Consider the following 19,431-nt stretch of genomic DNA (forward strand, 5'->3'; position numbering starts at 1 on the left):
AACCTCACTAGCTGCGTCATTGCCCCAAGCGCAAAGATGCAAATTTCAGCAGCTTAGCTCTTTGTTTATGTGAAACGCAAACACTCCTCTTTGTTGACTTGGTGATGTGGGATCCGGACCAGCGTCATCCCTTTCGTTTTGCTTACCTGTTACCCCGCAACTAGTAAATTAACTTTGCTTAGATTTTGATGTAGTGAATCTGTTATAAAGCGCAAGGTAGAGCTCAATAACATTCACTGTATCCAAAAATGAAAGACATTTTGCTCTCTGCTAACATGTCATTCCTTCCTTTTGCATAGTAACTGCCAGCCCTTGCTTTTCAGTTGATTTTTTAGATCATATTGGCCAGTAACCATGAGTTCAAACAGGTCATTGACGAGGCTATTCCATTTGGTTTCAGATGGAAAAATTCACTCTAATAGCTGTTTGGTTGCAGAGAAAAAAAAAACGAAGATAACATTTAGGCTCTTTTGTCTAATGCTTTTAAATTATCTTGAAACATGCTACAAAAGTTGCAGGAACGCCTGGGAAGAAGAACTAATAAAGGTTTTTAAGATTGTATGGAAGATCATCAAAGAGAATGCTAAAGAATCAAATCTACTAATGCTTTAGATGCTTGATGTTTGACCAAATCTATCAATTATTCATACAAAAATATAATAACTTATCTGTCTGCATAGCATAAGTTTCCAATCTCAATAATTTCAATTTTAATGCATTCTAATCTACAGGGATTGAAATATATTAATAAACAAATACTATTGCACCTAACTCATTGAAAAGGAGACTAAAAATTAAACTGACAATGCAGCAATGGCCAAAGAACCATCAGTATGCAGCAAATCCCTGTATCTAAGCCATAAACTAAATCTTCATCTTTGTCTAGAACATAAAAGAAGCAAAATCTTGTTTCTGCTTGTGATTGGAAGTTTGGAATCATGGCCAGCAAGCTTTTCCAGCACCCACTTCCCACTTCCCAAGCAATTCCTTCAATACCTATAATCAGAAAAATCATAACAGTTCAGAAATTAGCCCCAGCAATGCAGTCAACAACCAAAAGCAATAGATTTTTTGGGCCTCCATCTGGTTTAAAGCACATTCTCAAAGATACCACCAAAGTTGCTAAAGATAGCTATAGCTTAGTTCATGATGGCATGGAGCTAGAAGAAAAAGAGAAGGAACCATCAAAGAACAGGACACCTGACCTGATCAAAACAGACTTTTACCAGGCTTTCCAAGGTAAAACCTTGGAAATTTCAGCCACATATTCATTCCATCTCTAGCTTTGATGACATGTAGAGTTTGAAATGACTATTGACATGTGTGGCACTTGTATGTATTTCTAGGAATCAATAGAGGGATTTTCGGAGTGCAGTCTGCGAGAAAATCTGAGATTGAAGGGCTGGTGGAGTTGCTTGAGACCCAGAATCCGACGCCTGACCCTGTATTACACCAAGAGAAGGTACATTCAATGCAATTCCTTTCTCCTCTCATCAGTTGTAAAGCCTGTACTGTACAAACGTACAATGGATGAGTGTCATATCTAATTAATCGAGATTATACATACATACACACATATATGTGTGTGTATGTATGTATGCTTTCCAACTTGAAAACAAGGTAGTGCTAATTATAGGAAATTATGGTCCTTAATAGAAATGATCGTGCTAAAGCTATCACCTAATATTTTCAGTTGCCACATGTATGATGAGGGTTTTGGCAAAGTTTACTCCTCAATATCGAATGAAATAAGATGTCTGTTCTCGCAATAAGAGTTCAAAATGTTCAATGACAGCTTTATTTTTATAATTGCAAGGTTGGACGATGCTGGAAACTTGTTTACAGTACAATAACAATTTTGGGAGCCAAGAGGACAAAACTTGGATTGAGACATTTCCTCACCTTGGGGGATATCTATCAGACCATTGATGTTGCTAAGGTGTAGGGTCAATTCTCACCAAATTATATGTGCATTTAAAAAGCAAAACGTGAAAAATTCATTTTGTATATGTTCCCTACTCGTAACTCTTCTCTAGACAATCTGAACTGTTGCAGTGTCTCAGTGACCCTTTTTTTATTTTTTCTCATGCATCAAATTCTGACAAATTTGATTAGCTTCCTTTATCTCTTCAATGAAGTTAGCAGCTCACACACTGTTAATGTAACCTTTCAAAAACTATTTTATGTTAGTATTTCGTTTCCTGATGCTAACCCTAAGCATTTGCTGATGAAAATAAATGGAGGCCAAAGCGGTTAATGTGATCGAGTTCAACATTCCAGGTTTGAATTTGTTAAATGGACGGCTTACAATAGAGGCCACTTTCAAGATAGCATCTATAACAGTTAGCAAAACCACTCTGTTTTCCCTTCTTTTTTAATTTTTCCTACCTATCAGATTTCTTTCCGAGTTGGGTATTATGCGTGAAATGTCTTCATTTCTAATTGTTACAGAGAGTTGACATGTGTTATGACAAATCAACAGTTACTCCAGACCAGGTATACATGCAAATCCAACAAGTATCTGAGAGTCGTTTACTGAAGACAAAGACTTTTGCTGATACTATTCCTATATGTTGCACTCACTGAAAAAAAAAAAATAACCGGCTTTTCTTTTTGGAGGAAACAACAGATGAGGAATGTACTTCGAAAAAAGATGATCTTCTTTTCAGCATCTTCAATCCAGAAGGTTGGCTCGAGATCTCATATCCTTTTAGTCTCCCTAAAATAACATTATCACTTTTCTAAACTCAACATGACAATTGGAGTGGAGCTTTAATTCCTGATTGAATGAAATCGAATGTACCTTCTTCCTTGATTGACCATAAGATTTGTAGATGATACCATGATGATTGGAAGAGATGATAAAGGTAATACCTTCGTCTTAGAACAATCAGAGTAAAGAACACTCAAATGATCGGCATAAACCTTGCAGTGGAGCATAAGAATTGCCTTCATTTTATTTTTTGTTTGAATAACAAAACTCTCGCATATTGGATTCATGTGTGCACAACTCAAGATTACTTGATTGTAGAATAATTTTCAAAGTAATAAAATTGTTATTCATTGATGTTAGTTGTTAAAAGCTGACAAATGACAACCTAGAGCTAGAGATAGAAGGTGAAAAATCAGCAAAAAGAAGAGATCAATGAAGCGGTCAGAAAGTGTATCCAGCTTAAATCTCTCACCGATTAGGTTGTTCAAGAAAGGCAAAAAGAAGAGTTTGATTTTATATCAAGGGACATCATAAGAGAACATATCCTTTTTTATCTATAGGAAATTGAGATTTCTTATTTGCAAATTAATGAAAGTATGAAGTGTAAGCTGGCTTGCTCTTAAAATTTGAGAAGGGATTCGGATAGTGTCAGGTTCATAACTTGGGACTTGAGAGGCGTACATAGTAAGGTGTTTGGGGCGAAGCAGAATCTTACTAAACAAATGACATACTAGATTTCTATATGCCATTCTACAGGAAGCTGAAGGATTGGACTACTAGTTGCCTCCTATCTAGGATTGTGGAACTGGAGCACTTGACTAACTTGCCTTGTCTTAAAAAAATTTTCCATCTCATTTTTCTATGAGCTAGTTGATGCACAAAACAAGAAGAAAGCGATTATTCAAAGGAAGGCATGGATTTAGAGACAAACTATTTTTCTTGATCAATCTGTCAAGCTTCACCTAGTCTTCTGGCTTTAAAGCAAAAAAGTATCACTTTATCAGAAAGCGCTTCTCCTTCTAATTCGTACTTTTTCTCCTATCACCTCTTTCTGAAACATGAATCATCAACAAAAGTTATTAACTTATTAACACATACACATTTACAAGTAGCCAAGTCACAATAGTAGCAAGTCAGTGATAATGTGGCAGGGGGAATCAAGGGTTCTCTGGTAGATTAGTTCTGTGGACTGATTTTCCAAGGCTGTCAATTTTAATGTTGAACCCTGACCAGCAGATTTCCAGAACGAGAGAACTCATTTTGACCAGGGCCAGCATCAGACAGAAATAGTGCACAAACGAGAACCTTGGTTGAGTTTTGGATAGGGGCCGCGCAAACGCAGGCCCCCACGATCACAAATTACGACGTAGGCTCTCCTACTTGAGGAGACCTTACACAGGGACACCTCCCAAGTGCAATGGAGGCCACAAGCCTAGGCCATCGGCCTTAGTGATCACCCATTGACCCCGTCCAGGTAAGTAAGCTTCAATGTTGCTCCGGGCATCAACTTTATTGTGAGTGCTCATCCGTTCTCTAAGGTTTTCTCCAGATGCGGGAAGTGAGCCATTTCTTTCACCAAGATATCACTCTACCTATAACTATAAGCCTCTCTTCTCTCAAGATCTTTGAAGTGAAAAGTTTGATATTCTAGAGATTTTAACACACTTTTTTCTTTTGAAATTGAAACAAGAGAGCTAAGAACCTTCAGTAGCACCGTTTTCAGCAGCAGGCACACGGCATCCTTCAGTAATAGGCGAACGAATTGCCCGCCCGGACCCTCTGCAGATGTCACGGGTCATTACTCTCTCCCCCATAAACATGTCTATAGGGGTGTGCAGCACCACCGCTTATAAGGAGCCCAGACCTCTCGTTCCTTGCCTGATGTGGGTATTGAGGCACTTTCCTTGTGACACTCACACCCACCCGAATCGGCAAGCTTCCTCGCTGCCGTTGGCCACCCTGACTACCTCGTTGGGCCCCACCGGGCCGGGCGCTTGGCGTGAATCAGATACCACTTTGGCATGGGATCATTACTCTCTCCCCCATAAACATGGTTATAAAGGTGTGCAGCACCACCGCTTATAAGGAGCCCAAGACCTCCCGTTCCTACCTGATGTGGGATTGAGGCACTTTCCTTGTGACACAGGGCTCCATAAGGCGTGTGACTGTTGTTTCCTGTCTTCCTGCCATGTGGGACTTGCCTGGTGAGGCCCCTAAAATTTGATCTCCTAACTTCATATGAGGATTGACACAAAAGGCGGGACTTGCTTACACTACACAAATAATATGGCAAGGCAAATAGTAGCAAAATAATGGCATTGGTTAGTAAAGCAAGATAGCAGCCACTTTTTGGCATGTATAGTTGTGAACTTTCTACAAATCACCTTTGTAAAAACAAATTTTATAATGAGATGATTCTATGATGCCAATAGGATTGCCTGTTTTCAACGAAGCTGCAAATCTTAATTTGCAAATTGAGCACTAGTTCACACTACATGATATTCTCATGTTCATCTACATACTCAGTTTTCACCTTCGATTTTTCTCCGAGATTAAAAGAGTTGAAATATTTTCCTTTATTTTTGACTACATTCATTGTCTTCGTTTAATCATGAATTCTGGAGTCTACAATACTTAAAATGATGATGAAACATTGGGTAAGAACTGAAACTAGTCAAGAATTGAAGAGCCTCTACACATGTAATTGATGATGAAAGATTGGGAAAGTACTTGAGTTTTCACCTGTGGTTACTTTTTCTCCGGTACATTCATTACCGACCGTGAATTACACTCCATAAATTATTAAAATGATGTCAACCATGAATTACACTCCATAAATAGCTTCTGATGATGAAATTTGCGAATATCAGCTGTGCTAAACCCCAACTCGTGTTGTAAGTGTTACTCTCAGGAGCTCCCATACTCCGTTCTCAATCGCTCTAGAAATTTTTCCTTTTAGCAATTAGGTAGGGGCCGCGCGAACGCAGGCCCCCTCTGCCACAAATTATGACGTAGGCTCTCCCACTTGGGGAGACCTTAGACAGATGCACCTCCTAAGTGCAATGGAGGCCATCTACCTAGGCCATGAGCCTTCCTGATTGCCCATTGACCCCGTCCAGGTAAGTATGTTGCTCAGGTCGTCCATGCTTATTTTTTATTACCCCTGGTCACATCTCCTCTTTAGTGTTTCCACGGTGTGGGACTCAAGTTGTGGTGTAAAGTCAGTCAACTTGTCAAATATGGCAATCAGGAAAATCTGAAATGAATCGTTGAGACTCTCACCTCTCGAGTAAGCTCATGCCTTATACTATTTGGTGATATGGGAAAGATTGGATTCAGAAAGAAGGATTCACTTCAACAGTTGGTCCACTCCTCTAGCACTCTGTTTGGTATTGAAATTCCAGGCACAAGTCTGCTTCTTGTCCTTGTGACTTGAGAAGCAAGCACCAAGAGGTTCTAAGATTTTGCCTCCGAATTAAACGATTTAAATTTAATCATCAGTCCTTCCACCAAACCAAATCATAAACATGAAGCAAGTGAAGAAACATATCCATTTTGCTATCGTTCTGGCTGCAGAGACACGACTTTGACAAACCCTTACCCAAGTGTTTTCGCCTAAGGTTCCACCTTACCACTCACTTTGCCATTGATATCGACATATAATTGCAAGCAAAATGTGTTGAGCAACTTAAATAAGATATTATATGTCTTTGCTGTGATAGAAAATGCAAGAAGCAAAGAGTATACCTCCAAGACAAGCGGAATCCCAGTGCGAAACCAGCGGTATGCACTTTTCATTATTGACCCTTTTAGAGAATTTGCCTGACTGAGAAACAAAAGCATTTTCTGCATCTTGTATAACTGACTTTACGTTCGCATGTGTGCACAAGTTTCCTTGGCTCAAAGTAGAATTCAGGCAACAAAACCATCTCATTCCCATTTCTCTACCCCTCTTCCTCAGAAAAATATTTAAAATCAACCCGGCAATTATGCAAAAATTAGTGCTTGCGACGGTCACAAATTGGATTCAACCAACTTCAAACAGTCAATAGAAAGGAAAACGCTGCACACCAGATATCGGTTTCAAAGACAACTTGATAAAAGCAAACACATTCCTGAATGGCCTGTGTAAAGTGTCTCTTTTGGCTATCAACTGTAGTCGATGAAATGTCAAGAGAAAGTGGAATGCCCTGTTTGAAACATCAGACATGTAGTTCACTTTCATCATAAATAGTTTTATTTTGATAAACGAAAAATATGATTACATAAAACCCACTATCCAAGACCACATTGATCTTATGGCTGCACAGCAATTGAGAAACATTTACACAATATATAAAATACATGGCTTGCAGTGAAAGAATAAATTTTTCTCTTCATCTTCTGATGTCTGCATGCAGATATACATATCCAGTCTATTAACACACGCACTTACAGCAATTGTGCATGTTTATAATATACTGCAATTGGAGGAGACGAATTAGGCAGTTGGAACTTCTTAGAAGGCAATCCATTTGGCAATGATTAGACAATTAAAAAAATAATTCAAAGATAAATAGATTGCATACACTGGCAGTACACAAAAAGAGGCTTTCCACACAAATCATGAACCATAACATATTCTTTTAGCATCGCAACTGCATCGATTTGTCTCCTTTTGACATCTTCAAGGCTAGAAGCACTGTTGATTTACAGCCTCTTTGAAAGATTATCTCCAGTAGTCTTGGCTTGAGGTAGTATACTAAATGAAAAACAACTTTGTCGACAGAATTTAGAAGCATAGTTGATTTACAACCTCTTAGAAAGATCATCTCGAATAGGTTTGGCTTGAGGTAGTATACCAAATAAAAAACAACATCGTTGGCAGAAGTTTTGTTATCATCCACATTTTGTTTAACAAAAAAAATTGCTCTCCAAAAGAATAAAAGTGTTAAGAGAACAACCAAACGGAGCTATAGAACTTCAAAGCTTTTATGGAATCCGTTACACTGCTACAGTATATTGTCCTAGGAGTTTTCTTAATCAATTCAGATCAGACAATCATGCCAAACAAGTCAAAATAACCCATGCATGGTCAGATATCCTAAAGTTACTTCATAAGAACCGTAAAGTCAAAATCTTAACACATTATACATGGGATGCTTGATATTTAGCATCTATGCCTTGGACATAAATTCATACTTGTTTATCATCAGCACAGATCTCTGTAGCGTACATTCTAATTAATTTTTTAAGTAACAGTTTGCGGGAAATCTTTTGTTAATAAAGATCACAAGTGCCATGTCATTTTCTTGTTTGATTACAAGCATCGTTAATCGACACAAATGCTACCATAAACTGCAATGACACCAACTTTCTATCTATTAAAATGATTACTCTATTTTCCACTGATTGTAGGAAGGCTATTCACTCAAACTAATGAACTCACCATGGTGAAAGTGAAAGTCTGAAACCTGTCCACAAGGTATGGGTACCTAAACAAGTTGGAAAACCTACAACAACTCATGTACCAAAACAGCAACAGCGCAAGATTTTTCCTTAACAAAGATTTTTATCAGTTAGAATCTACTGCTATATAGGAATTGCACAGATCATGCTAGCCTCAAACATGAATTTCATTCAACAGTTATATATCTTCCACTTAAAAGTTAACCCCTAAAATAGAGTTAATGCTTACAGAATACAACATGTTGAAAGGCCAGTATGGATTTAAATGGTACAAAACCTGTTTTTCTATATCATCAAATCTCATAAATGTCATCTATAAGCAAAATTTATATCGTTCAATTAAAAAAACTATCTACAGCCTTACCTTAAACTCAAGAAAACTTGTTATAGTGACTGTTATAAATATCGAAAAGAGTCAGAGGTCACAGACAATATCATTCATCCAATGTCAAGTAAAACTTTACCAAGATAACTATTCAAGTTCTACAATGAAAACTAGAATGAATGACTATGACTCAAAGTAGCATCAATAAGAAACCAACATTCTGTTATAATCTCTAACTTCATCCAACAAAGAAAGATGACAAGGTATGAAAGCATCATCAAGAGGACCGGTGAGAGCTATCACAAGATTAACAAAAATATCATCATGATTCCAATCATGTCTATCAATGACAGAAAATTAGTGCAAATATTATCAAAATTTGCAAATATAAACAATTTTCTTGCTCATTTGGACACGAATACCAAGCTGCATATGGAGAAGTACTTCTACAAACTCAAATTCCACATAATTCATATAAAATTTAAAGCAATCTAACCAAAACAGAAATGTTATATCACCGGTCTAAATTCAAAAATACAACATTTCCATCATCTATTTTACCGATGAATATTAAGCATATCTTTTGCTTCACTCTGTTCCTCCAACAATCCTTCACTCGCATACTTACTCAATAGCTCCATCTTCTTCTTCTCCACAACCATCCTCTCAATCTCTTTCTCATCTGGCAACGGCACGTGAACAACAAACTCCCTCTCCTTCTCCATCCTCTCTTTCTCCTCTCCTCTCCTCTCCCTCCTCTCCTCCTCTACCACATTCCTCCTCTTCCTCAACAACACCTCCCTCACCGCAGCCCCCACACTAACCACCTCCTTCGCCCCTCTCCTTGCCTCTCTTCTAATCTCCTCTACTCTCCTCCACTCCTCCTCCGCTTCCGCCCTTATCTTTGCCTCCGCAGGCCCCTCCACTCTCTCCAAAACTCCATCCTCATCATCCCTATACCCATAATAACTCGCATCAATCCTCTTATATATATCATATCTGGTTCTTCTCTTTCGCAATTCCGGCGGCTTCTCAAACAACTCTCTAACTCCCGGCAACTTCTTCGCCGCTCCAAAATACCGGTACCCAGGCCCTCGTCCGCTAGGGTTGGGAACATCCACTATATTCCCTTCTAAATCCGTCATTTTAGGAGCGTGTTTGGCATAATTCGAGCCGCCAAGTTCGACAATACGGCGTTCCCAATGTGACTTTTCCCGTATGAGCTTGTTGATCTCGTCGTTGAGGTCGCGGAGGCGGTGCTCCCCAAGACCTTCGTTTTGGATCTCGGCGACTTTGCGGCCTATCTCTCGCATGATTTGTTGACGCCATTTGTCCGCCTCGGCGAGGTCGCGGCATTCCGAGGCGAGATATGGGCGGCGCTCTTTGGGTTTCCTTTTTTCCTCGGCTTTTAGGGCTATGAATCGATTGAGCATCGATTGAGCTTTCTCTTCGTTTCGAGCCATTTTCTGGATGGGGGTTTTTGAACAGAGATTAAGGTGCCTACGAAGGTTAAATTGACGGAGAGTGAGAATTAAACCCTAAAAAAATCACAACAGCTGATAAACCCAGCAAGAAACGAGGGATCTGGATTCTACGCTGGTAGCACGGTAGAAATAGTTTAGGCGGCACGTCTGATATCGTTCTTGATATTTTTATATATATTTTTTAAAGAGTTTGTCCTTAATTACTACTCCATTTAGAATTTAAATTTATGAGTTAAATAAAAAGTTGGAGGAGGAAATTTAAATATATATTAAAATGATTAATATTTTCTAAATTTGATAATAACTTTTTCTTAGACTGTTTAGTTAATTACAAACTGATTTAATCTTTAATAAATGTGTATAATCATCTCCAATTCTCCTTTTTTGTCAATCATACTATATATCATCTTTATTATACTACTTTAGCCCCTTAAATTTGATTTTTAGAAATAAAATTAAAAAAATAACTTGATTTTGAAAATAACATAAAATAAAAAGAGAACATAAAATTTGAACTTGAAATTTTTTCTTTAATAGCTTTTTGAAAGTTAAAAAATAAATAAAAAAACCCCTACCTAAAAATAATATATCTCAATAGTAATATATATTTATACTTAAAAAAATTAACTTATTTAAAAAATTTTAATAAATTCTTTTTTTATTACGTTTAATTAAATTTTATATTTTTTTATTTTAAAATCTTAAATTTAATAATTGACTAAATGTTATTCATCAAAATATCACCTATTATTTAATATTATATAATGTTGATGTATCTTGATAAATGATGATTTGTCATGCCAATGTAATATGATAAGTCATATAAAATTTTTAACAGTTTTTATTAACATAGTGTCAATACTATGTCAACAATGAATAACAATAAAATAATAAGTACATTTTAAATAATGATAATTAATCAATAGTTAGTTATAAAAATTTATTTAATTTAAAATAAAAAAACTTAATTAATTATAATAGAAAAATAAAAAATTATTTAAATAATTTTTAATAATTTATAGGTTTTTCAAATATTATATCAAAAAATTATTTAAATAATTTTAAACTTAATTATAAACCCATATAAAATTCAAATAAAATGAAATTTTAGCCATGGGGAGAAATGTAAACACAATATATGTGTGTCCAAAACCATTTCGGTTAAACTAAATAATAAAAGTGAAATCAGATTTAAATAGAAAATATAAATTCAAATTGTAAAAAAAAACTGATTGAATTATAATAAAAAATAAAAATATTACTGAAACTAATGATTAAATATCTAAATCATTCTCCAAACTATATTGAAAAATTCAATTTAACCTCTTCTAATAAATCACTAAACTTTTATTTTAAGTTAAATAAACCTCTCTCACTATTTATTAATAATTTTTTTATGTCACATCATTATGCGATATTGTCGATCATTAATAAAAAGGGTTTACTTGATATAAAATAAAAATTTTAAATTTTTTTTGAATGTAATAAAAAAATAAAAAATAAATTAATGTTTTTTGTATAATTCAAAAGCTTTTTTTTTTAGCGTTTAATTAAACTCATGTATTTTAATTTTGAGTCAAATAAGTTTTTATAACAAACTTTTAATCAATTACCATTAATTAAGATATCATTTATCATTATATATATATATATGACATGAACAGTAAAAAATGCAACGTAACAATATCATCACCCAACATCAAATTCATTATAACATGTAAATATTACGTAATATTCAATGACAAATAATATTTTGACTAACAATAATTGATCAACCAGTAATTATCAGTGTTTATTGAATACAAAATAAATATATAAGAACTTAATTAAACGTAATAAAAATTTATTTCAATTTTATTAAATAAATAATAGATTTTTTTAAATATTACATATTTAAAAACATATTATTAATAATGAATTTTTCAATGAATTTAACTTTAAATTTTAAAAATTAAAAATCGATAGAAATATTGGAACAAACTGTCCCTTCTAATTAATTATCAATCTATCTAAATTAATCAAGTTCAATCTGTTTTAATCAATTAACATCAGGTTGAACCAATTAATAGTTATGCTGCTGACGAAAGAAGCTAAGAAGAAACTGAGGGATGGCGGGGGTACAGATGAAGGGAGAAAGAGGACGTGCGGAAGATTGCAGCAGCAACTTAGTTGGACGACTTACAATGGTAGCAATAGCCTATGTGACTACAATTGATTCTTGAGAGACCCACCACCACCACCAGATAAACAGATTTACAGATGAATTGTTATCGAAAAGGCACAGAGTATTGTTTAAGCAGTGAAAGCTTACTAGCTTGATCTGATAAGAAAAAGTGATTTAACATTATGCAAAGAAAACAAAATGCGTTTCTTGGAGGTGTTAATGATAACAGAGTTTCGCTGGCTCCTGGCGGAGGCCCGAGACAAACCATAGAAATTCCGTCCGGTTGCTAATAGGGCTGAAAGAGACTGTTGTAGCTTACGACGGTGCCACTGCTAGCAAGCTTTTATTTGGTAGAAACTGAAGTCCTTTACAAGGTGACTCATACGAGGAGATTGAATTTCCCCTTCATTAGTGATGAGAATTTATGAAATAACGATAACTAATAACCTAGCTAATGGGCTAAAAGAATACACACAAGCACAAAAGGTCAAAAAATGTTGAAATTGATAAGAGAAATCCAGGCTTATGCCACTTACTTCACCTTGCGCAAGAATAGCTAAAGCTTCTATTCTGGGAAAACCACTACAACCTTAGTAGGCTATTTAAGCCATCGATTTCAGTAAAATCAACACCATCAATTTTGAGCCATCAGATTATTGCATGCAATTCCTGAAAGACACCATTGTAAGTTGCCTATGATAGGATTACAACACATCATCAAAGAAGGCAGTTTCAATGTTGAACCAGAAAATAGTACATTGATAAGTTTTCACAAAACTATTTTCAGGTACCTAACATTTAGATATTTTTAATACTATAAAACCGTCTGCTGTCAGAGAAAACCACACTACACTGCAGCTATAATGGATCACCAATTTCATAAGTAAGGAAAGTCCGTTCGTGCTGCAGCCACAAAAGATCCTTGAGTGAGAAAAAGATGGTATTCACTAAAACAAGCAAGTTCATCTTAAAAAACCATCAAAGTTCCAAATTGTAGAGCCACAAGAATAGCAAGCAGGTGGAGAAATTGCAAACGTTGAAGACACAGGAACAGTAAAGAAAGTTCTTGCCAGCTAGCAATTGATGAATCAAGCAAATATACTTTCAAGATACCTTGACATCAAAGACAAACTTGCTTGACCAACTCTTTCTACACCAAAATATAGCACTGCTCATAAACACTTCATGAGTAAGAAATGCATGTGTGATATTTGGATTATTAATATATTCCACAAATGCTGCCTCTCAGATAAAACCAGATGTCCAATCCACATCAAACATGGAAAAAAAAAAAAGAGTTGCTCAAAAATCTCTCAAAATTAGAAGTCCTTATGAACAACATGATGCCAATGCTACGAAAATTTAACAGGCCAACATGGTGGACTTTGTGGACCAAAATCAGGAAGCTCTCATTTGAACTCATCCAGAGAAGGAAAAACTTTTGTATTATATAACTTGCTTGACATCAGGCAATTCAAGAACTATTGATCCAACAATGAACTTTTCAAGCAAAATCCTGTTTTATGTCCTAATGAACATTGTCAAAACAAATATTTCAAACAAAGCTATAAAGTAAGAAATGGAACATCTTTAATTCAAAATCAGTCACAAAAAGCATCCTCCTAGACTTTGGATGTCCCATGAGCCTTTCTTTCTAGGTTGGAAAATTTCCAGTGAAAGCAAGTTAAAAAAATCAGTCAGCCACATATCACTTCTACCTTTGATAAATTTATTTCAAGACCAGAGCTCAGTTAACTAAGATTGAAAATAAAATATTCCAACCATTCTGATCCAAACCAAAAATGATTTCAATAATTAAGGTCAATTTCAACAATCAAACAAATTCAGAATGGTCAAGTGGTGCATAGGTGATACCTAACCAACAAAAACTAACTCATATTTGGTTTTTAACTGAATTACATTAAAACCACAAAAAAAAATTGCATATACATTCCATCAAAAATAAAACTTTTAAAGAAAACAGCCACTATGCTAAAGCACCTAACAATTCATCAAGAACCCAATTCACAATTCTAAATTAAAACACTTAAACAACAAAATGTACCTTTCACCTAGACTTCACCTAAGCTTCTGCTTCCCGGAACTTTTCCTAGCCGCTTCCTTAACCTTCTCAATATACCCTTCAATAGGCGGAGTCAAAGTGGCCATAAACCTATTCGCCGGAAATGGGCTCAAATCCGGTACCAAAGCCGCCTCCTTAAGCAACTCTGGCAAGGCCTCAATCGCCTCCTTTTTCATTCTCAACAAATTACTCTCAGCCGCCTGCCTTGCCCTATGCTTCCTCATTAAAACCCTACTATACTCCTTAGCCAATCTCCGTCCATCCTCCACCGTCAGCTCGTATTTGGGTATCTTATCAGCATCAACAAGGCCCAATGTGATCAAATCCAGCCCAGGTGTTCCCATTATCATAGGATCATCAGGAACTCCCATCGCTTTTCTTCCTCCTTTCTTCAAAATCTCCATTTCCCTTTGCCGTTCTTTGCTTATTAATCCCAATTTTTCCCGCTCGGCTTCGCGGGCTCGCTCCTTGGGGGAGAGGTGACGGACTGGCGTGGGCGCATTGAGGCATTGGTCGTAGAGTCTTTGGTTTTCGTCGGGGATTCGGCCACCTTTCGGGAGGGAATCGTCAGTAGGAGCGCCGCCTTTACCTTTTTTGGTGGAGACTTTGGTGCGCTTTAAAGGTTGGCCGGCTTTGAGTTTGGCTTTGCCCTTGGCGGTTCCGCTGACGGTGCAGCGTTGGAGGAGTTGGTGACCGAGTGTTGTTAGAGGTTTGGGATTGTTTGCGATTCGGATCATGGTTTTTCTGGGGTTTAAGAAACTCAATAATTAAAATGCTTTCTATTTCGTGAAATGAGAAAATGAAGGAAACTGAGGTTTTGGGTTTATCGGAAAATGAGAAATAGCCGTCCGCCCCTCCGGTGGATTTGATGTTAAACCTAGTTGGAGACCGTCTGAGTCCCTCAACCTACTAACGGCCCATATTTTTTCTAAGGTGGACTTTTACGGCCCATTTATTTTTGTGCAAACTATTGTATTATGAATTTAAACCAAATGAAATTATAATAGAAAAAAATGCTATAGTGTTTATAAAATATTCTTTATTACACCTATTTTATTTATTTATGAATAATAAAAATTAATTAAAACTTGAACAAAACCATATGATTAAATACAGATTTGAAACTACTACAACTTTATGTCAATACAAATTTTTTTTTTGTGAAAAAAAAACACCTTTATCACAATTACGAGTTAATTAGAGATGATTTGATTTAGTATTAGATTCGAGTTCGACTCAGTTAAAGGCCTCAAGCTCAATCAAATTTAATTTTTATTTGTGTTTGATTTCGATATTTGAATTATTTAAGTTAGATTTGATTAAAGGTAATTATAATTAACTTAATTTAAATTTAAAATTAATGTAAAATTTAAATAAATATTATATTATATATATAATATTGAAAAATTCAAAATGAATCACTGGAATGGAATATTATAAAATTTAAATTTGGTTCAAGATAAATGAGTCCAATTTAAATAATCAAATGGGGTCTAAATAGTTTACCAATAATTTGCACAATAACATTGTTAAAAAATAAGATTGGTTTGAAGGAAAGAGGCTCACGAGAGCCCAAACGCAGTCGATTTTCCAAAAATACCTACTTCCTCCCAAAAGCGACAAAATGTATTTTGGAATTAACTGAGCACCGAGCAGCCATCGTTTATTTGTCTTTTAGCCCAAACCCAAAGGCAGCGGTTTATCACTGGTAGCTTCGTTGTAGCTCAACGCACATAATAAAACCCTAAAGAAGGAAGACGAACATTTTCAGAGAAAAAAATGGGCATGAAAGCTGTGGATTTCTCGCTTAGAATCAACCCTTCTATTTGCTTTACTCAAAACCCACCAAAACCTTTCTCCAAACTCATCAGATGCTCTCTCTCCCCTGACGGTGCCGCCACTGGTAAACTCTGTTTCCTTTTTCTTTTCCTTCTAAAGTTAGTCTCTTCCATTTTTCTGTAATATTGGGTGGTTTGCAGGGTTGGCGGAGAGGCCATGGAAGTTAGCGGATGCAAGGCTGGTTCTTGAAGATGGTTCTGTTTGGAGGGCTAAATCTTTTGGTGCCTCTGGAACCCAAGTCGGTGAAGTGGTTTTCAACACTTCTTTAACCGGGTAAGATGATACATTATTTGAATTTTGGTTTCTTTTTAGAATAAACAAAATTAAGGAAATTTTGACTGCTTGTTGATGCTTAATATGGGGTATTTTTCAACATGAGATTGCCTTAGCTTTTGGTTTAAAATCTTAAGAAATTTCAAAGTGTCTGAATGACAATAATGGAACGACGAAAGAAGGTGGGATTTTATAAACTTAAGTTTCAGTAAATTTTTTAATTTGAAGCTGTGTTTGATAAGATTATCTAGAGTTTGTGTAATAATGGAATTAATGAAGACTTCTTCCTTTTATTCATTGTTGTTTTAAGGCTTATCATTGCTTTTATAGTGGAGTTATAAACTTTGTTATCTGTTATGTTTTTGCTTTGTTTCCTTCTCATTGTAGAGTAAATATGTGGACTATGGAAACTGAAGTTTATTATCTGCATGCGTTGTCTAATTCATATACAAAATATAATTGTTATGCAGGTATCAAGAAATTCTAACAGACCCTAGTTATGCTGGTCAGTTTGTCCTGATGACCAATCCACATATTGGCAACACTGGAGTAAATTTTGGTAAGTAAATTTTACCTTTCAAATCCTTTCAACTCTGACATGTTGAAAAACTATATATGATCTGATGTTGATGCGTACCCCATCAGATGATGAAGAATCAAGTCAGTGCTTTCTTGCGGGCCTGGTGATTAGAAGTCTAAGTATTACGTAAATTTTGTCCTTTTCTCATTCTCTTAGATTATGCCATTTACAGCTGTCACACAAAAGGCTTGCTCCTTTGTTTCCCAAATTCTAATTAAATGTTTTGCAGCACTTCAAATTGGAGATGTGCAGAAACCCTTGGTGATTACTTAGCAGAAAGAAATATTATGGGAATTTGTAAGTTGTATGTATGGCCCTGGATATCTAGATAGTTGACTGCTTAACCTAAGATGTACTGTGACAAATCTTTTCTTTGGGCATCACTTCTGGCCTCCTTTGATCTCGATGCTTTCCTATAATGGCAGATGATGTTGATACACGTGCAATCACCCGCAGATTGAGGCAAGATGGAAGTCTTATTGGGGTTTTGAGCACTGAACAATCTAAACCAGATAAAGAACTTTTGGAATTGTCACGTTCATGGGACATTGTAGGTAAGAATAGCTATACTTATTTAAAAGTTATGAGCAATTTTTAAAGGATAAGCAATCTTATTCTTCTTGTCTTTATTTTGCAGGTATTGATTTAATAAGCGGTGTTTCCTGCAATGCCCCTTATGAATGGGTTGATAAAACAAAATCAGAATGGGACTTCAACTCCAATGGAAGAGATCGAGAGACTTACAGAGTTAGGATTATTTTTGAAATTTTATGTTGGAGCTTTTAATCCTTGCTCTGTGTCTGCGCTTACACTGCTCCATTTCTTTTTAAATTGAAGGTTATTGCCTATGATTTTGGGATCAAGCATAATATACTTCGGCGCGTAGCATCTTATGGCTGTCAAATCACTGTTGTCCCATCCACGTGGCCTGCTGCTGAAACCCTTAAGATGAAGCCAGATGGAGTTCTTTTCAGCAATGGTCCTGGAGATCCTTCGGCAGTTCCTTATGCTGTTGAAACGGTTAAGGAAATTCTGGGAAAAGTTCCTGTTTTTGGAATTTGCATGGGCCATCAGTTACTTGGCCAGGCCTTGGGTGGTAAAACCTTTAAGATGAAGTTTGGTCACCATGGAGGAAATCATCCTGTTCGCAACCTTCGCAATGGTCGTGTTGAGATTAGTGCTCAGGTGTGTTTAACTAGCCAAAGTGTTTCCATGCATAAATAAATCCCTTGTGTGCATGTATAGTTTTGTCAGCATGGATTTAAATTTTTCTCTGTGGGAACCAACCCGCTCCACTTAAACGCCCCCTTGTTCCCTTCCCCCAACCCCCTCCCCCTCCCCCCCCCCCCCCCCAAAAAAAAAAAGAAAGAAAGAAAATAGACACACACTAAAATGAAGAAACAAAGTTTTGATATATTCATCTGAATATTGCAGATCTTATTCATATTTTTATTGCCAATGTTTTGTATTTGTACTATTTATAAGTTTGGATGTATATCTACTTGGTTAGATGTGTTTAAAAGTGCACTGTATCATTTGTGTTGTGTTTTCACCTTAGAATTTATTATTTGGCAGAATCACAACTACGCAGTTGATCCTGCATCACTCCCTGAGGGTGTGGAAGTGACTCATGTCAATCTTAATGATAGAAGCTGTGCTGGTCTTGCATATCCTGCTTTAAATATTATGTCTCTTCAGTACCATCCTGAAGCATCCCCAGGACCTCATGATTCAGATTGTGGTGAGAACTCTTTCCTGCATCTAATTTTGGCGAATTGGTTTTAAGTTTTGCCTTTTTAACCAAGATCAAAGATTTCCATGTTTGTTAAAACCATTTCTTTCGCTCAACACATGTTGTTTCTTGCCACAGCTTTTAGAGAATTCGTAGAGCTTATGAAGTTAACAAAACAAGCTGCTTGAAGGAATCTGTGACTTCCAAAGGTTCAAATTTTTGGGTGTTGTCTATGATTGGTGATGATTTGAAGGGCTATTGTTTGGTTGATTTTTGCTTTATCTGGAGAGAAGGAAGAAGGGAGTGCTCTATGTCACAATTCTGTATGAAATAGTTTAGATACTTTATATGTTTTCTATTTTTGAACTGTACTTGATGAGTTATAGAAAGATGAACACCGATTATTGGCATTAACTTTTGACTCACAATACACTTTGTAGTTTTAGCATAATATTATCATGTTTTCAAAGTGAGGTAGCATGTTCATTTCCCTATTAGTAGGGTGGGAGTAGGGTATTGTATTGAGGTTCTGGTGTTAAGGAGATGTGTGAAAATAAACTATCGATGCTGTTAGTCCTAGAGCAAGAGTGTAATGCTCACCTCTGGTGAAGATGGAAGAGACAGCTATAGCACTTGTCACTCTGTATCTGTATTGGGTCGCACTTATGTGACAAGTAGATCCAAATTCAAATTATGTCTTAGCAAGATTCTGCAGGTGAAAATCACCTCTGAAGGTAAGCAGGGAGTAGCTAGAAATATACATGGTACCATCAGCTACCCTCTAATAAAA

General features: G+C 36.1%; 4 protein-coding genes and 3 non-coding genes across 7 annotated transcripts in view; 2 read left to right on the forward strand and 5 right to left on the reverse strand.

Annotated features, from left to right (window-relative positions):
• The window catches only part of LOC149527621 (U4 spliceosomal RNA), a 151-nt gene extending 113 nt beyond the window's left edge, over nucleotides 1-38 (reverse strand). Inside the window, exon 1 of the small nuclear RNA XR_016350799.1 lies at nucleotides 1-38. This exon is cut by the window's left edge and continues 113 nt beyond it. This is a non-coding gene — a small nuclear RNA (U4 spliceosomal RNA).
• A 900-nt stretch (nucleotides 39-938) lies between these two features.
• Nucleotides 939-2,899, forward strand: LOC110409863 (fibrillin-5, chloroplastic-like). Its single transcript, XM_089785743.1, is given in 8 exon segments — nucleotides 939-1,239; nucleotides 1,347-1,462; nucleotides 1,817-1,939; nucleotides 2,244-2,342; nucleotides 2,452-2,496; nucleotides 2,630-2,651; nucleotides 2,654-2,705; nucleotides 2,830-2,899. Coding segments are annotated over 8 exon segments (828 nt in total).
• A 1,135-nt stretch (nucleotides 2,900-4,034) lies between these two features.
• LOC149527622 (U1 spliceosomal RNA) lies at nucleotides 4,035-4,195 on the reverse strand. The gene has a single exon (XR_016350823.1). It is a non-coding gene; the product is annotated as a U1 spliceosomal RNA (small nuclear RNA).
• Nucleotides 4,196-5,679: 1,484 nt separating this feature from the next.
• LOC149527623 (U1 spliceosomal RNA) lies at nucleotides 5,680-5,840 on the reverse strand. The gene has a single exon (XR_016350814.1). It is a non-coding gene; the product is annotated as a U1 spliceosomal RNA (small nuclear RNA).
• Nucleotides 5,841-8,686: 2,846 nt separating this feature from the next.
• LOC110409165 (pre-mRNA-splicing factor ISY1-like protein) lies at nucleotides 8,687-10,139 on the reverse strand. Its single transcript, XM_021418428.2, has one exon. The coding sequence runs from the start codon at nucleotides 9,947-9,949 to the stop codon at nucleotides 9,044-9,046; it is 906 nt and encodes a 301-aa protein (XP_021274103.1). The 5' UTR covers nucleotides 9,950-10,139; the 3' UTR covers nucleotides 8,687-9,043.
• Nucleotides 10,140-12,754: 2,615 nt separating this feature from the next.
• On the reverse strand, nucleotides 12,755-15,121 carry LOC110409139 (copper ion binding protein). Its single transcript, XM_021418390.2, has 2 exons — nucleotides 14,200-15,121; nucleotides 12,755-13,037 (listed from the first exon to the last, which is right to left on the reverse strand). Exon 1 carries the CDS (start codon nucleotides 14,952-14,954, stop codon nucleotides 14,214-14,216), a length of 741 nt encoding a protein of 246 aa, XP_021274065.1. The 5' UTR covers nucleotides 14,955-15,121; the 3' UTR covers nucleotides 12,755-13,037; nucleotides 14,200-14,213.
• A 763-nt stretch (nucleotides 15,122-15,884) lies between these two features.
• CARA (carbamoyl phosphate synthetase A) lies at nucleotides 15,885-19,114 on the forward strand. The gene is made up of 10 exons (XM_021445249.1): nucleotides 15,885-16,120; nucleotides 16,197-16,329; nucleotides 16,800-16,888; nucleotides 16,975-17,035; nucleotides 17,139-17,206; nucleotides 17,335-17,463; nucleotides 17,547-17,656; nucleotides 17,747-18,094; nucleotides 18,485-18,650; nucleotides 18,780-19,114. Exons 1-10 carry the CDS (start codon nucleotides 15,997-15,999, stop codon nucleotides 18,827-18,829), a joined length of 1,278 nt encoding a protein of 425 aa, XP_021300924.1. The 5' UTR covers nucleotides 15,885-15,996; the 3' UTR covers nucleotides 18,830-19,114.
• Nucleotides 19,115-19,431: the final 317 nt, after the last annotated feature.

This window comes from Theobroma umbraticum, unplaced genomic scaffold, assembly GCF_002168275.2.
Source record: "Theobroma umbraticum cultivar Fairchild unplaced genomic scaffold, ASM216827v3 scaffold_44.0, whole genome shotgun sequence".
NCBI lineage: Eukaryota > Viridiplantae > Streptophyta > Magnoliopsida > Malvales > Malvaceae > Theobroma > Theobroma umbraticum.

Excerpts from the sequence above, each read along its gene's own strand:
- LOC110409165 (XM_021418428.2), bottom strand. The coding sequence starts at position 9,949 with ATGGCTCGAAACGAAGAGAAAGCTCAATCGATGCTCAATCGATTCATA.
- LOC110409139 (XM_021418390.2), bottom strand. The coding sequence starts at position 14,954 with ATGATCCGAATCGCAAACAATCCCAAACCTCTAACAACACTCGGTCAC.
- CARA (XM_021445249.1), top strand. The coding sequence starts at position 15,997 with ATGGGCATGAAAGCTGTGGATTTCTCGCTTAGAATCAACCCTTCTATT. Across the intron at positions 17,036-17,138 it reads ATTAGAAGTCTAAGTATTAC|CACTTCAAATTGGAGATGTG; the intron begins GTAAATTTTGTC and ends AATGTTTTGCAG. Across the intron at positions 17,657-17,746 it reads GAGATCGAGAGACTTACAGA|GTTATTGCCTATGATTTTGG; the intron begins GTTAGGATTATT and ends TTTAAATTGAAG.